This window comes from Brachyhypopomus gauderio, chromosome 7, assembly GCF_052324685.1.
Source record: "Brachyhypopomus gauderio isolate BG-103 chromosome 7, BGAUD_0.2, whole genome shotgun sequence".
Taxonomy (NCBI): Eukaryota; Metazoa; Chordata; class Actinopteri; order Gymnotiformes; family Hypopomidae; genus Brachyhypopomus; species Brachyhypopomus gauderio.
The window spans coordinates 32,008,002-32,026,564 of NC_135217.1; the positions used below are offsets into that span (position 1 = coordinate 32,008,002).

Genomic DNA, 18,563 nt, shown 5'->3' on the forward strand with positions numbered 1-18,563 from the left:
TTAAATGTGCCAAATTAATATGAAACATTTCAAGAAGTACATTTAATCAGATGACTAATCCAAATGTTTGATATGAGTTAAAACACAGTTCTACTTGGCTCAGGTCTCTAGATTCCTGCAGTGTTGAACTGAGAGAACCGTTTGGCTGTGGGCAGCACCGTGATGCGCTATTGATTAGCATGAAAAGAAGATGAAGAACACCGCGGAGAGACAGCCACAGGTCCCCAACCTGCCACCGGCACACACCTGCACACACCTGCAGGCCCAACACAATGTCTTCTATCAAACTCTTTCAACTGCATGATTCACAGCATGGTGAAGAATGTGAAGAGGGTCAAACCCAGTGGATCCTGCCACTCCACAGAACAATGCATTTATTATTGTTTAATAAAATACGTATCAAGGTGAGTCACTACAGTGAGCTGGTGTATCAGGTTACATTCCATTTGAGGTTTCAAACATGTATAAACATTGTGTGTAATAATGCTAAATAACAAAATAAGCCTTTTAAAATTCTTAATAAAAAAATGATTAAGTCAACAGGAAATTTGTTCAAAGGTTATTCGATGAGATGCTTGAAATGCAAGATCTGTTTATTTGTCTGTATGTGGGGGTGTTGTCACGGTTCAGCCTCCTCCACACGTTACAGGTGTGATGGGAAGAACTGATGCATTTAGAAAAGGGACAAAAAAGTGTCTGTGTGTTTCTGTGTGCTTCAAATAAATAAAATTATCTCAAAAGAAGAAGAATAATCAACATTATTGTCACGGTACGGCGGCCCCCTACCGGTCGCCTCCGTCCACAGCGGTTGATGTTGTTGTTTGTATTGTTGTGTTGTGTGCGTCCCTCAGGGGGGCGGAGCCCGTGATCCGTCTCACCTGAGGGTCGTTTGTTTGTCTATATATGTCTTGTCTTTGTACCAGTTGACCGCTGGTCATTATATCCTTCATTTAGATCTATGTCACGGGTTTTGGTTTGTGCACTTTTCCTATTAAACCATCCTTTTTCCCTGAGACTTGGCGTGATCACTTCCATTTTGTTTCGCTCACCCTGCCCGTCACAATTATCATTAAAACAACCTAAATTAAGACTAACAGGAAAGAACCATATTTGATAAGACTGAAGGTATGTTTACTTGGTGGTTGGTGTGATTATTGTCCACAATGAGGGTATGTTGATTCGGTGGTTGGTGTGATTATTGCCCAGATTGAGGGTATGTTGACGTGGTGGTTGGTGTGATTATTGCCCAGATTGAGGGTATGTTGACTCTGTGGTTGGGTATGTTGACTCTGTGAGGGTATGTTGACTCTGTGGTTGATGTGATTATTGCCCAGATTGCCCAGTATGTTTACTTGGTAGTTGGTGTGATTATTGCTCAGATTGAGGGTATGTTGACTCAGTGGTTGATGTGATTATTGCCCAGATTGAGGGTATGTTGACTCGGTGGTTGGTGTGATTATTGCCCAGACTGAAGGTATGTTTACTTGGTGGTTGGTGTGATTATAGTTGGTGTGATTATTGCTCAGATTGAGGGTATGTTGACTCGTGGTTGATGTGATTATTGCCCAGATTGAGGGTATGTTGACTCGGTGGTTGGTGTGATTATTGCCCAGACTGAAGGTATGTTTACTTGGTGGTTGGTGTGATTATTGCCCAGATTGAGGGTATGTTGACGTGGTGGTTGGTGTGATTATTGCCCAGATTGAGGGTATGTTGACTCGGTGGTTGTGCATTTCCATTTGGCCTGTGCTGCCTGCAGCTGTTCCTCATAGTAGAGCAGTTGGTCCACCTCGAAACAGTCGCTAGGCTTCTGGACAAGCTGCCCCAGAGCGGCACCAATGGCGTCCTCACTGTCCTGCCTCTGCCGGGTCTCCTTCAGGTCCTCATAAACCCTCTGGAACACGTCCTCTCCCAGCCTCTCACACAATGAACTGCAGGAGACAAAACGTAAATAAAAACCAACAGATGCACACTGACGAGAAGAGGAATTTCCTCAACTTCTCCCGTGTGGAACGTTCACGTCAGTTCTATAAGTTGGAGACCCATCACTCTGACAAACTGAAAGCATTCATCTTCACTGAGCTCATTTAAATGTTTTGGGTGTAATAGACTGTAAAACAGAATTTTTGTTCTTACTTTAATTGATCCAGCTGCTCATTTTTACGGTGCCTCTTAGTGTAAATCTCATTGAGTGCATCGCAAAGTGTTGATAAGTGCCGTCATGTTTTTAGAAGGAACAAATACAAAATAAGGATCTGGTGATTTAAATCACCATCCCAAAGCAGAGTATAACGTATCCAGATTTCTCCCACCAGTAAAAACATCAGCCTGTCCAGGGGACGAGACCTCGGGGTTTCTTCCCATCTGTCTACAAAGCACTACTTCCTTAAGCAGGTGAGCAGTAGCTGCTACCATGTGGTACATGTCCGAAATCATTCCTGTCAAATACTGGATACACCAGCAGACCATGGGAAGCATATTCACTAACCTGCACACTTAACCTGATCCAACCTGACAACTTCACAGCCACAGCCACAGGCACGCACACACACACACACACACACACACACACACACACACACACACACACACACACACACACACACACACACACAGCTTTTAAGCCTTCTGGTTTACATCTGCTTATTTTGTAAAAAGAATCAAACGTGTGAGAAAAGAATGATTGGTAAGTTGACATAAGCTCCGACATCTGAAAAGTCTCAGTGATCAGATGTTCACTCAGCACAGGTCATCCAAGGGTAATAGGCTTTGAAAAGACAGTTCAGATAACACACAGTTTCAAAATGGATTCTTTCTCAAATGTATTAATTCTCAAAAATGTCTAGAAAAGTCATGTCAGTGCTAACCAGGATCCTATCTTAGAATTGCCCCAGAGCCTTCTGGTGATTAGACTCAGGATTAGACTGCTATGGTCAGGGTTGTGAGTTGGGCTGAAGATTAAAACATTTTCCATCAATCAATTTGTAGACCAGGCGTGATGGTCAATGACAAGGAAAGATGCATTTCCCCATGAATTAAAAAATTTTGCTGTTTCAATATTGATATTGGTCAGTTCTTTAGAAACGTCTTGTTTTATGTCCTGTCATCTATGTTTTTGTCCTATAATCAACAAACCATTTTCTGTTATTAACCAACATTTCACCCGGTCAGCGCTCATATCCTGTCACCACACACTGCCAAATGAGTCTGAATCACTACAGCTCTTTCTGTTTGTCTGTACAGTGGCATTGTCACATCGCAGCAGGGGGTCCCAGCTATCACTCATAAGGTGACTCGGCAGAGGAAGGCTGTGCAGAGAAAACCCATCTCAGTCTGGAACAGAACAGACACTCTCCTTCCAGACACAATTAAGAGTAGCACAAGGGGCCCACCCGGCAGAAGAAGAAACTGTCTTCTTTTTCATCTTTGTGTCTTGGTGTGTTTCTCTAACTCTGTCCCCCTTTCTGAAATCTTGTTGACCTTAAGGAACACTAGACTTGTGTTGTTGTTATTGGCTTTTCCTCTATACCATTCTGTACTATGAATGGTTTAATGATTGATAACTACTGACATATTTTTAAAAACTTTTATTTTGGAAGACCACTGAAGTCATTCCTCAGATAGCTTGTAGTTCCAATTTTCCCCTTTTCACTGTAAGTGAACCACTATATAATAGCTAGGATGTCTCAACTAAAAAGTGAGGAACACATTCAAGAAGTCCACTGAGAATGTCTCTTTGTAGTGAACAAGGGACAAATGATCAAATAATCATCCACACTGACTCACAGGCTCTTAAAGAAGAACAACATTGTCACATCAGCCTGCAGTAAACCACCTCCCTAAAATGAATCTGCTTGTGCTAGCATGGTCCTTGCTTAGCATGTCCAAGACGGACAGGTATCCAATGGGGTCTGTAATTTGTTGTGTGACACTGGAGGCTGACAAATTAAAGCAAGTGTCTCATGAAAGGTGGCCATCAGTCCCTACCACCTCCTCACGGCCAGATGTGATATGTGATCTGTCTTGGTAGACCCTTAGAATAAGACAGTAACTGTCAAGCTCCTGACCACAGACTGGAAACTCAAGAATAATAGGATAAACCTCTGGGAAACATTTACTTTATTTACCCTCTTTCAGATATACAGCAACAGGTCCAATAATTGTGATCCAATAAATGCCAGCATTGACACGGATTGACACGGATTTGTAATTCATTGATTAGAATGTTGCTATTCATAAATGTTTATTGGCTTTTCAAATAAGCCATTCAAAGCATCATAAAGCATTAACTGTACAAGGTCAATTGACAGATGGAAAAATCTTTATCCAACACTATGTTTTCTTTCATATCCTTTCATGTGATGTGCTTTTGTTTTTATGAGAACTTTGAATAATTGGACCTCAAAATAAATGGCAACAATGGCTTATATCATAATATCATTACTTCATCAGCTTCGTGTGATCTTTATATTTCAAAACCAATAGTTTACCGTTATTAAAAGTAACCCAGTGAAGCCTATATACTCAATTTGCATAATTCGATTTTTGTTTATTTGCTTGTTCTGTGCCCTCATAGTGAGTAAATGGAGAAAAGAATGTTTGCCGTCATGGCGATTTTGGCAAAATGTTTCAGCATTCCAAAGTGGACCGTTGACTTAAACTTTATGGCAGTGTTGAACGTGTAAATGCGCAAACATAAAAATGAACACACAGCCTTTGGGAAGTTTTGTATTTATCAGAAGCATCACGGGACGTTATCCTGTTCATTATGCCAGGACTCAAATATATAAATATATAATAATATAAATAATATAATATATTATTATATTATATTATTATATTATATTATTTATAATATATAAAGTGCTATACAAATATATTTGATTTGATTTGACTCATTTAAGGTTTCCAACTGCTGTGCCAAAAGGCCATACAATGCAAGCGACTTTGTGAGAAAGTGCTCCAAGCAGTGTCACGGTCAGAAATAACAGCATCAAACCTCCAGGTGTCATGACACGGGGGTTCAACACAGGATGTTCGGACAGAAATAATGCAGCAAAAACGTATTGTCGAACGGGCGAGGGGGCGCCGTGCAGCGATTGTAGTAAAATAAATGGGTCTTAATATTTACGTTGAGGGGGCGGGACACCTCGCCTGAGGGGGCAACGCCCCCTTTCGCCCCCCTGTGGCGCCGGCCCTGGGCCCTGGCTCTCATCGTTCCCCTCTCAACTGTCTCCTTTCACCAGTCCCCTCTATATATATATATGAACTTGCATAGTTTAAGTTTTGGTTCCTTACAGAAGTAGTTATTATTCCTCCCCTGTCTGTCTGGTTGGCCACCGTAGGGCTCCATGTGGTGTGAGCCACTGATATGGTTCAGAACAAAGGCAGACGTTGCAGCAGCAGATATTTTCTATGACTTCATTCCTGTAAAATCCCAGAAAAAATGATCCTGTTTGTTGCAATTCCTGTGAAAACTTGGTGAGATTAGATGAGTATTTGTTTCTGTTCACTGGAAGAGAAATAGGGGGGTGACCTGCGCTCCGTAATGGCCACTGGGAGGTCTGGGATTAAACCAGACACATTTACTTCATTGCTGTCTCTCTAGAGTTGCACCATGACTTGGCACGTTTTTGTGGACTGCAGCACAGGGAAATGGAAAAGGGGAATTGGTTTTTAGGCCAACAGTATGATATCTCTTTCACAGGTTTTCAGGTGGTCATGGTTCCATTATCCCCTTAACCCTTGAGACGCATTAAAAATGTAACTCCACCTGAAACTTTACTTCCTTTTGCTTAGTCAGAACGTGGCAAATAAAAAATCGGTTTCCAGTGCATTTTGTAGTTTTTGAAAGAGTTGTCAGTGGAGACTATGGGGCTAATCTATATTTACTCAATGCTTTATTTTACTTACAGTTATATTGTTTTTACATTCTATGAGGCAAGATAAGGCATGTGTTTTTGTGCAGAAAAATTCATAGACAAAGATTTTCCAAAGTATTTTACATAAACAAGAAACAAACAGTAGAAAGAGTGAGTTGAGGCAGGTGTCCCACTGGAAGAGCAGAGCCTGGGGCAGGAACTGTGTATGTTCCAACAGCAGCACCAGGAGATGAGGCAGGATTCAAAGGCTGAATCCAGGCCCGGACCAGAGATCAGGTCAGGAGCAGGACCTGGGGTTTTGAGATGATAGGATACAGATGCAGGACAGATGACCGGGTCAGGAGCCCGAGACAGGAACACGAGTTCGATCTGTGAGGGAACGGCAGAAGGGAATGGCTGTGGGAACTGGGTCGGAACTGGGGCTGGAAACAGCTACCAGAACTGGAATGAGAACACGAAGAGGACCAAAATCAGGATGATGAACTACAGCCAGAACAGGAGCTTGAGCTGAGCAGAGGGAGAGCGGGACAAGGAGTCAGGACAGGCGGGAGGTAGCAGAGGGTGAGGGACAGCAGGTTAGTCCAGGAAACCGTCGGGTGGCAACTCAAGTATTAATGTTTAAAAGAACATGTAGTGCGGGGTGTGGAGCTGCCTCTACAGTGATGGTCTAAGTGTCTGTGCCTTCCTCAGCATTGAGCAGAAGCAGCAGACCCAAAGTGTGGTCTGAGAATTCTCTGGAGCTCACAGGGTCTAAGAGCTGCCTGTAACCTAGGCAGTGGGGCTGCAAAGTACTCATATCATGGGACCACGAACAAACAAGACAGAGGCAACAGGGGCAGGGGTGGCAGGAACCATGGGAAATGAGCAAGGGAGTCTGGGAACATGAGCAGCAGGACAGGAACATCCAGCGCTATGGGCAGCCGGGCTGGAGTGGCATAGTGTGAGAAGGCCCACGCCCCCTGGGATCAAATCATCCAATCAAATACCAGCAGCCGAAGACCTTCCCAGGACCAGGTTAAGTCCTCCCCCTGCGCACCCACAAGCTTCATTGTGTAGGGGTTTCACCTACTAATCCTTTAAAGTAGATATAATTTGTTTTACCTTAATTATTAATCAGTCTCATTAATTTTAGAATCAGTCTCATATTCTAATTATACCAGAACCACAAGTTTAGTTATCAACTAAAGGTAATGAATGGTTTGGTATCTGAAGGATTTAACAATGAATTCTTTGGAGGTTTTGGCAACAACCACTTTTGAATGACATCAACACAGACAATTTGGTGAAAATAAATGATACATTTATTTAAAACCAACTATTCTAAAACACAAAGAGCATCAACATGGATCAGTATATTTACAGTGAAGACTCAGCATCTAGTGTGTGTGTGTGTGTGTGTGTGTGTAAAAAAAAGGGGAGGAGTAAGTGTGCGCGCTTGTGCGCGTGTGAGGAGGCGGAGTTGTAATCTCAGTTCTCCTATGGAGAACAAAGCAACTAAAATGGCGCCGACTTTAAACAGTAGAGCAGCGTGACTATGTTAATGAGCTCAGCTGGTTTATTCCAACGTGGTCAGAACAAAGAGTAATGGCGCTGGCTTACTAACCAAAAATGTATGTAGTGTGTCTGAGAATGGGAACAAGTTGTCAAATATTCAGAAGATAAAACATGGAGATTGCATGCCAGGTGGAGAACTTGTGTGTAGAAATCTTAACGAAGTTTATGACAAAGTTAAACATTCAGAATGTATTAACAGAAAACTTGGTTAACTCTGCAGTTCAAGTAACTTTGCCCTTCTATAAACTATGCCCAGCGGTAAGAGTCTCACGTGTTGAGTGTTTTGGGTGGTTTCCTCGTCCTCCCTGAATTCTCCTGGAATTAGGAGGGAATTTCCACCGCCAACTCCTCGTTGATTAAAAGCGATGTCGTCCAGGTGTGCTGGGGAATCGTCCAGGAATGAGAGTCTCGTTCACGGTTTAACAACAGGGAGTTGATCGCCTTTGTTTCAGTCCGTGTGGCCGCGTTAGCAAGCTTGATTGAAGTAGTTAGGTGAATCTGTTGTCGCGGTACCGTTGATCGGTTACTGGTTAGATTGCACCGTAACTCGGGCTCGTTAATTAAGTAGTACGACTTTCAGCTGTTTGCTGTTAGTCGTTGCAAAGTTCGCGTGTTCTCAAAGAAAACCGGAGAGAGAGAGAGAAGTGGCGGAGCCTCTCTTTAATAGGTCTAACCTCGGTGTCAGTCAAACCAGAGAGAGATATTACGGAGCCTCTCTTTAATAGGTCTAACCTATGTGTCGGTCAAACCAGAGAGAGAGAGATGAATGGCTGTTCAGGGTATTTAAACACCTGAACTGTAGACACACCCTTACTTCCGTCAAAGCAAGCTTGTTCCATGTGTTGCCAGTGGTACTGCCACCTGCTGGTTTAGCATGGTACCTACATTCCCCCCTTGGTCTTCAGACTGGGGCCGATGTCATAGTCCTGAAGAGCACAAAAGGTTATCCATGCAGTCCATGTTCCCTGTAGCATCCACTGGGAGGTGATCAATTCCATGAGTCAAGTTGTCCATCCCGCTCATAGCATGATCCATGAGATGGCTGGGAGATGCTGTAGAGACACATCTGGGCAACAAGTTCACTACTGGGCAGTTCTTGAACAGTAACTAAGGTTAACCAAATCAAGAAAAACAATGAAAGGATACTAATGCATGGCTTAGATTTCTCTTGGCTTTACAATAAGAAAACAAGGTCACATGCAGGATTAAATGCCTTTGATGGAAAAGAGGAAATGGAGAAAGGTGTGGAGTTAGCACATGTTGGTGTTAGTCTGTTGGCTGGAACAAACTTAACAATGCTTTAAAGGAAAGATCTTGCTGGACTAAAACATTTGGGTTAATGTCCAGTTAGAGTGTGGCTTCTTGTGAGATCTAGTAAAATGTAAATGGGGGTTTAACTGAGGTGTAATGCCTCATCCTATCCTGTGATAGACAAGTATTTAAGTATCTCACACTTGCTATACTGGTAGAGGAGAGAATAAGATCTGTGTGAGGGGTAAAATGTAGAAGTTAGGAGGTAACGCCGGGTACACCCCCCTTAGTAAAGAACCTACTGCATTGAGAATGCAGAACTGTGAGCGGAGATGATGTCAGGAACATCTCCCTTTAAAGGGTTAGAGATCTGGAAACATAGCTACATGTTTACAGGCTGAAGGTTTACATGTAACTTCGTATAAAGTCAGTTCTACCTCCTCCTGGCTCAGGCTGGAGGTCCACTAACTGACCCTTATCTATGGCTGTCCCCCCTTCCACTGGTTCTGCCTCTCTTTCCACCTCTTGGCTCTGTCCCTGTGACGAGAGTAGTGAGAGGGGCCTGCAGAAAGAACAGTGTCTGAATTTACAGGGAAATCATAGGGAGGATCTTGGAGCTCTTTGGAGTCTCCTTCAGGCAGACTGGGCTGCACAACAGTCTCCCAAACTGTCTGCGTGGTCTTTCTGATCTCACGCATCGACAGGTCACCTTGGCGTGCTAAAAGTGTGACATGGGTTCTCACACAAGGTTGGAGATTGTGCAAAAATAGGGATTTGAAGTTTCGGTCTTCTGTGAGACCTGGTCCATTTCTTCCCTGGAAAAATGTTTGTTTCAAGCGATTAAAGTAATCCCTGGGATGCTCTGAACGCTTGTGCTTAATTTTAATGGCTGACATGAATGCTGACGCTTCGTCAAAATAAGGGGAATACTCCTCAGCGAGGGCTTTGCATAGCTGAGTGTAACTGTCCCTAATGGAAAACGGCTGTGATTCTATGAATGTGCGAACTGATCTAGAGGTGGTTTTCCAAATCAGCTTCACTTTCTCTCGTTCTGTTGCATAAGGCAAGTCCGAGAGGCTACACTCAATTTCTTTGAGGTAGTCTTCAACATGGTAGTTTGACCTTGCTGGGTCGAATGGCTCCATGTCCTTGGCTAGTGAATCTAGTAACTTTAACCGAGGGAAATGTTCAAGGACATGTCTATTAGAATAGAAAGGTGGACCTTCACTATCCAAGTGGTGTAACTCTTGGTCAATAGGATGCCTACTGCCTCCTGTCTCTCTGTGCCTAGGTGGCAGTAATGAGCCTTTATGCATCTCAAGTTGAGAAATATCTGTATTTCTCCTTGAGGAAAAAGCTGTAGCATGTACGTCACTGTGCCAGCCTGTGCGTGGGTCAGTGGAATGATGCTCAGCGTTTAAGTAAGGCCTGTTATCTGCTCTACCTGGTGAGACGTCCCTTGTCTGTACGTTCTGCCAGTGGTGTACATCAGCATGCCTTCTACCGTCCTGCTCTGTGTCTATAGGGGGCAACAGTGAGCCTTTGTGCATCTCAAGTTGGGAAATTTTTGCATTTCCTCTTGAGGAAATAGCTGCAGCATGTACGTCACTGTGCCAGCCTGTGCGTGGGTCAGTGGAATGATGCTCAGCATTCATACAAGGCTTCTTAACTGTGGTACCTAATGAGATGTCCCTGGTCTGGACATCATGCGGAGGATAATGGTCACCAGCATGCTTTCTACCTTCCTGGTCTCTGTCCATAGGGGGCAACAGTGAGCCTTTGCGCATCTCAAGTTGAGAAATATCTGCATTTCTCCTTGAGGAAGAAGCTGGAACATGTACGTCACTGCGCCAGCCTGTGCGTGGGTCAGTGGAATGATGCTCAGCTTTTAAGTAAGGCTTCCTAGCTGCTGTACCTGACGGGATGTCCCTGGTCTGGACATCATGCAGAGAATAAGGAGGGCCAAAAGACATAGCAGGATTAGTATTACTCTTTTTGTTACTCAAGAGTAAGGGGGCAGAAGCTAGGGACGAGTAAGAGGGCTCTGCTGACTTGTAGCAAGAGGATGCAGACAGGGCATCTGCTCTTGGAGGGTGCTTCTCCACAGAGGCTTCACTTTGAGCTTCAGAAGCTGAACCGTCAGTAGTATCATATGGATACTCTGAGGAAGAACTAGTTGCATCTAATCTAAGACTCATGGGGACTGGAGCCGGGGCCTTAGGATGTACGACAGGTGTATCATCACCTGTGGAGTGCTGACTATATGGGCTTTCTACTGTAACTAATAAAGAAGGTCTAGAGGTGCCAGATCTAGTTATAAGGAAATCTTGCGCTCTTGCACGGGCAAACTCACTCTCCCTTTGGAGGCGGGCAGTTTCTGTTAAGCCCGTGTGACGTTCACTTACGGTGAGCACGTCATTCAGCGCATGAGTGGTCAGTTGGAGGTTGTGGCGAAGGCTCTCAACCTCAGAACTGAGCTTAGCACATGGGTTAAAGCAAGAAATTTTCATTTGACTGAAAATTTTTCCTGGCAAAAGACAATGCCAGCAATTACTGAAAATGTGGTGTAGTTGGCCTCTTTTGCCTAATTCTACACAAAAACACATTTATAAAGTATATTTATCTAAACAGCCTGTGTAAGGAGAGAAAAGAGAATGAACATCTGAGCAATAAATGTACATAAATGTGTATTTAATGGGAGTTATCTGGGGGTCCTCTTCCAGAAAATGATTTAAAGATCAAGTCAAATTTAGTGAATCCTGGTGAGTTTTAAAAGGTATGAATCTCTCGTTTTTATCAGATTCACCATCGCAAAAACATAAGCCGTAAGATTACCTGCTTTAAGTAGGTATGTTACAAAAAAATTAAATGTCCAAAAATGGCAAATTTAAATCACACCACTGGATAGAGCTTTTAAATACAAACAGAACAACACCATCCATGTTAAGCCTGGTTTAAGCCTTTATACTTGACGCAGCACGAGTGGCGTGAGCAGCGCGAGGGTCCGCACGCCGAAAATGACGTAATCGCGGTGGCTCAACCCGTTACAATTTCAAGCATTTTAAAGTACTTTAGCCTAAATTCCAGCACTACTGCAACATTAAAATTGGTCAGGTAAATGTTCATTCCCCTGTTTTTGAGGGGTGTTTCTTTATACTACCACATATCGCTTCGGACAACACTGCAAAAAGAATGTGATGCAGCAAGTAGCCTCCGCCATTCGCGCAGGTGTACAGAGTCGCGCACTACGGTCACGCCAGGCAGGAGGGGGGTAAAAACTTTTCTACTGTCCGCAAATCTGAAGGCGGAATGAACCGCAAGTCAATCAAATGACACCGCCGTCATCCATCCAGCGCTGATGAGCGCCAGTGAGAATAATATTTCGGCCACAAAACAGATAGCACGCGCGTGTGTGGTTTATTATGATTTGACGGATTTTTTCCCCAAAAAAATCAAATGACGGAAATCCGTCGTAGTGACGGAGAACTTTAACCCATGGCTTAGCAGTATCCTGTTTGAGGAGTCTATTTTCCTTGCGTAGTGCCTCTAATTCTAAGCGAGCCTGCTGCTGACATAGAAGGAACATTTTAAAAACTACATCTGGAACGGCAGGGATCTCCCCAAAGGAGTCCTTTAGAGGTTTGTCAACATCCTTTCTACCTGGTTCAAGCATCTGAAGGAGCTGAACAACCAAAGATGGACAAGTATTCTGCTTTAGGAAAGCCATGGTTAGTCTCTCCAAGTATGCTTATAGACTAGTTAGAAAAGGGACAAAATCAAGTCAGCTTCAGTACAATCTGGCTTAGCTAATGTGCCAGGATCCTGTGTCTGGCAAGTGTGGGCAGGTAAAGGGTAATACCTAGATAGACAAGCCAAATTGAAACTGGGGTAAAAAGAAGTGTGCAAAAGATGATTATGGTACCGGCATCTAAACACTAGCACACTGGATAAAAGACTGCAACAGTGAAGTCTGATAACTGCACTAAATAATTATCCTAATACTTCTGCAGTACAGGGGAAATAAGTGGGATGCCACACAAATTAAAGCAACTGAATTACTATTGAAGTAATCAGAAGTTAAATGAGTAAAATAAATATACTGATCTTCAGTTGATTGCTCAATGAATGTGAATAGTAACCAAATGGTAAACAAATTAGAACAAGATATCACCAAACTGTAAAGTTACTAAGTATTAGCTTTCCTCTATAGGAAGACTTAGGAAGCGCTCTGGCGCCCTCTTCTGGCGAATTTGGAGATGGTCCTATTCTAATGGCTTGAAAGCCTATGATATGAAATTATGGTTGATATCAAACAAATATGGTTGAGCCAGAAATCTCCCTCACACGGGGCACCAATTATGTAGGGGTTTCACCTACTAATCCTTTAAAGTAGATATAATTTGTTTTACCTTAATTATTAATCAGTCTCATTAATTTTAGAATCAGTCTCATATTCTAATTATACCAGAACCACAAGTTTAGTTATCAACTAAAGGTAATGAATGGTTTGGTATCTGAAGGATTTAACAATGAATTCTTTGGAGGTTTTGGCAACAACCACTTTTGAATGACATCAACACAGACAATTTGGTGAAAATAAATGATACATTTATTTAAAACCAACTATTCTAAAACACAAAGAGCATCAACATGGATCAGTATATTTACAGTGAAGACTCAGCATCTAGTGTGTGTGTGTGTGTGTGTGTGTGTAAAAAAAAGGGGAGGAGTAAGTGTGCGCGCTTGTGCGCGTGTGAGGAGGCGGAGTTGTAATCTCAGTTCTCCTATGGAGAACAAAGCAACTAAAATGGCGCCGACTTTAAACAGTAGAGCAGCGTGACTATGTTAATGAGCTCAGCTGGTTTATTCCAACGTGGTCAGAACAAAGAGTAATGGCGCTGGCTTACTAACCAAAAATGTATGTAGTGTGTCTGAGAATGGGAACAAGTTGTCAAATATTCAGAAGATAAAACATGGAGATTGCATGCCAGGTGGAGAACTTGTGTGTAGAAATCTTAACGAAGTTTATGACAAAGTTAAACATTCAGAATGTATTAACAGAAAACTTGGTTAACTCTGCAGTTCAAGTAACTTTGCCCTTCTATAAACTATGCCCAGCGGTAAGAGTCTCACGTGTTGAGTGTTTTGGGTGGTTTCCTCGTCCTCCCTGAATTCTCCTGGAATTAGGAGGGAATTTCCACCGCCAACTCCTCGTTGATTAAAAGCGATGTCGTCCAGGTGTGCTGGGGAATCGTCCAGGAATGAGAGTCTCGTTCACGGTTTAACAACAGGGAGTTGATCGCCTTTGTTTCAGTCCGTGTGGCCGCGTTAGCAAGCTTGATTGAAGTAGTTAGGTGAATCTGTTGTCGCGGTACCGTTGATCGGTTACTGGTTAGATTGCACCGTAACTCGGGCTCGTTAATTAAGTAGTACGACTTTCAGCTGTTTGCTGTTAGTCGTTGCAAAGTTCGCGTGTTCTCAAAGAAAACCGGAGAGAGAGAGAGAAGTGGCGGAGCCTCTCTTTAATAGGTCTAACCTCGGTGTCAGTCAAACCAGAGAGAGATATTACGGAGCCTCTCTTTAATAGGTCTAACCTATGTGTCGGTCAAACCAGAGAGAGAGAGATGAATGGCTGTTCAGGGTATTTAAACACCTGAACTGTAGACACACCCTTACTTCCGTCAAAGCAAGCTTGTTCCATGTGTTGCCAGTGGTACTGCCACCTGCTGGTTTAGCATGGTACCTACAATTGGTAAGCACTCTATACCAAAAAGGAGTCATTCAAACTTGATAAGGGAGTCAGTGAGTTCTTAGTTGGTCAGATATCCGGCGACATGGAGCAAGATGAGACAGGACACAAGTGTTGAGATGAAGTACGTGATGCAAGAGTGATGAGCACTTAGCGTGTATGTTGTCCTGCTGCAGTGATATCAGGCACTGCAGTGCTGGGGGGGACGTGACACATGGTATCAGTATCACTGCTGCGATGACAGTACATCAGCTACCCAAAAATATTGAGAGGACAGCAGTCCTGAATATCAATGAAGGGCTAGAGGCGAGTCAAGTTGCACGGCAAGAGATGAACTATAGACTCAGACGTGCAACTATAGCGCAGACTTTTCTAATAAAGTATTTCCATTCAATTTTGTCCATAACTTGTGCTTGATGTGTCAGGAAAATGTCCATGAATATTTCACTGGAAGCCTCTGGTGTGTTAATAACAGGATGATCACACTATATTTATACGTTTTCAGCAGCTTATTTCACTTTTTCCATTTACCAGTATCAGAGCACGTGGTCTCCCTGGTAATCGAAGCCCAAATCCTGGTCCTGCTGCCTCCGTGCTCAACCTGCTGGGCTGCAGTAGCCCATATATATGTATATGGTGGAGACAGGACAGTGATTTGATTTAAAAGACATGCATCACGACTCTTCTGTCTTGACACCCAGCTGGTCGAATGGTGTCCACACAGCTGGGCTGCTGGTTGTCTACAAAGGAACACTGAAGACGCACCTCTTCAATGATTCACTAAGCATTTAAATATGCATGTAGAAACAAAACAACAAAAAATGTCTACAGTCTTGGTAATTTCCCTATAGCCAAGGCTTTAGCCTGACAGCACCGATAGCCCTGACCTATATGTCATATGAGGATGTGTATGTGACAACCACAACAAAGCACTTCTGTAAGCAACGCTAGGCTAAACGTGAGCACATACAGCAGACAATACACTACAATACGATGCTAGAGTGTAATAACTATGTAACCAGTGTAGCCACCATGTAATCATATTTAGTCCAAAGATATGCTTCTTTCTGACAAAAAACATTTGCAAAAATGCAAAAAACAGCGGATCTTTTTGCTTTCCTCCCAGGCCTGTGGGTGTAATTTATCAGATAGCTAATTTACTGCATTTCCTAGACACACCGTGCACAATTACCCCAGCACATAACATAATTAAATCCAAATGAAGATTAATGAGTGGCTTACTAGTGAGCAGGGGTCCAACTCATAGTGCAAAAATGTACAGAAAGCCATACAACAAATTGTTGTGTTATCCCACACGTGTGGGTGCGTATATGTGTATTTGTGTGTGATTTAATAGCAAGAATGTTTTTCAATTGTTTATTGTGGTAAATGATTTCGTGAGGAGGCAAACCAACACTGTAAAGCAGTCAGTGTTCAGGACTCACATCAGGCAGTGTTGCACATTAATATTCGCATTTGTCACAGACAGCCACTAACGTGTCACAGTAATCATCACGTCTTCCTTCATGCGCTAGTTTCACATTTCAGTGTCATTTCAATGTCAGCCTGTTGTTTTTCATATCTTTAAGAAGCAGGTGTTCCATTGAAACTCTTAAAAGTTTACTCCAGTGCCAAACTCACACACACGCATGCACACACACACACACACACACACACACACACACACACACACACACACACACACACACACACACACACACACACACACGGACAGAGGAAGAGTGGCAATTTATAGCTGATTAGACGCAGTAATCAAGACAGCAATCAGCTTGCCACCTTTTGCCTTGTTCCTGCCCAGAGGACCGCCTCTCTGTCTCCACCAATCAGCATCTCTCTGCTGCTTCAGCCAGCTCCCCACCGTGAGAGACAGGCAGCTCCAATGGCAGCCACAGACACACGGGCGTGCGCATATGTGTCCACGGCACCTCCAGCCAGACTCACGCTCTTGGAGCAGACCTCATGCTGCTAAAGACTCGCACACGCACCTTCTCCTTCACACAAAAGGTTCCTGGTCCGTGCGAGTCCACCCTTGGCTTTGAGGTGCTGCTTCTGACGCCCAGTGTGAGATGAGTGTGTCGCAACGGCCCGCTATCAGAGACAGCAGTGTGTGAGGAGACGCATAAGAAGACACGGCGAGGAGCTGAACGCACTGCAGTCTCAGAGGAATCACACAGCAAGGGCTTCGGTTTAGTCTCTTGGAATTCGACTCTGAACTCCTGCACAGCACAGACAAGATATCCATGTGACATTTGGCATGATTTATAGAGTAATAGAAAACTGAATGGTAGTATCACACGTAGGCAGGCCCACATTATACACCTCAGACATAAGAGCCAGGTTTCACTGTATTATTTAGGTTACACTGTGTAGGAGACCTTCCTTTGCTAAAGTGCACACTGGAAACCAAACTGAATACCAGTTTCAAGCCACCGGCACTTAAAACCGATCCATTACTGTGTGTGACTGACACATGGAATCACTACTGTGGTTGATGGACGTTATATAATTTTAACTTAAAGGTACAGACTTTGTCCAACAACTATTACAATGGTCTAATGATACACTTCCTTTATACAGCTTTGTGTGCAGAATGACACATTTGTAGCATTGCTAAGGGGATTCATCGCTTCACAACATTTAATCGGCAATGTTACCATGACACGGTCTTATCTGTCCAAGGGCTGTATTAATAATCTACAATAAGTCTGATCTGCTACTTTCAGAATCCTCACAAACACTATTAGAAAGACTCATTTTACAGTGGCTCTTAACTAATTAAACTATTTTAAAATGTGATTTTCTGAATCCTTGAATTTTTGCATGTCTTCGGGGTCTTGCCCTTCTCCAGCAGAGTAAAATAATTGCTGTATATCTAGATCACTCAAATCATGGAGCAGGAAATTTGCTGGCCAGCTTTAGTTTCCTATTTCCACATTCTCCTAAGACCAGAATGTTCAAAAAGAATCTTGGCTCCGTGCAAACGTCTCTAGTGAGCCACAGCAAAAGCTGTTGAGCTTTATGTTTCTTACTTGCCAAAAACAAATGTTGTCCTACCATAATTCCTTCTTTGACTTTGGCCACTTTTTTGCCCCCACATCTTGAGTTATGCGGAGGAGGGACACGCAGTCTTAAGGGTTTGAAGGTTTTATTCAATGTCAAACCTCAAACATGCCTCACACTGGTCGGTATCCAGTCGCCAATCACACAACAACGATCACTCACACATCAATTACAACACTCAGCCACTCCCCCACTCTCAATCACGCATGTATTACATCATCTCCTGCACCTGTTCCTTGTTCAGTCCCCTTCCTGTTTAATCCCCACAGGCTCCCGAGTTCAGTGCTTCACACTGAACGTCCCTAGAAGCCAATGAGTTTCGTCTTCTTACAAAGTCCTTTTTTCTACTTTTTGCCTGCCAATGTAGAATGTCTCACTCCTGCTTCGCAAAATGTCACAAAAGACACCAACATTTTTTCTTAAGATACCAACATAAACATATTATTAAAATATTATTTTATTGCATTAATACTTATTTATGGGCTTTGAAAACAACAAAACCCTTAATTGTCTGGATTTGTCTCAGACCACTACACAAAAGAGTAACTGAACAGGTACACCTCTCCCAGAACTCCACAGCAGTTTAACCAGCACTTCATTAAAACAGGAAACAGTATCCAACAAATATACGTAAACCAGTAAACTGCATTTAGCAAACCAATAAACTATATTCAGCAGATGTAGTTAAAACCTTAAACTTCATTTAGCAAGCCATATTTTGTTATATTCATTTATCAATTTTTTTTCTTTTGGTTTTGGATTTAAAGTTTTTGAACTGCAATATTCTATGAAGCATTGTATAAACCTTTTTTAAAAGGTCATAAGATACAGCTGTGCTTAGAAATGACCACACAATGGCAGAAAGGCCAAAATGAAACATAGGGAGAGAGAGAGAGAGAGAGAGAGAGAGAGAGAGAGAGAGAAAGAGAGAATCATGCAGCTGCTGCAAATTGCTACCTGTTTCTCCCTTCCTCTACTCCCTCTCCTTTCCCTCCCTCTCCCTCCATCTCTCCCTCTAACTCTCTCTCTCCCTCTCCCTCCATTTC

The 18,563-nt window shown here is 43.0% G+C and overlaps 1 protein-coding gene across 1 annotated transcript in view; it reads right to left on the reverse strand.

Annotated features, from left to right (window-relative positions):
* Positions 1-489: 489 nt before the first annotated feature.
* Positions 490-18,563, reverse strand: part of nek11 (NIMA-related kinase 11) — a 60,313-nt gene continuing 42,239 nt past the window's right edge. The window contains exon 16 of the mRNA XM_077013304.1: positions 490-1,931. Coding sequence (XP_076869419.1) covers positions 1,691-1,931 — 241 coding nt within the window. The 3' untranslated portion in view covers positions 490-1,690. The remainder of the gene's footprint in view (positions 1,932-18,563) is intronic.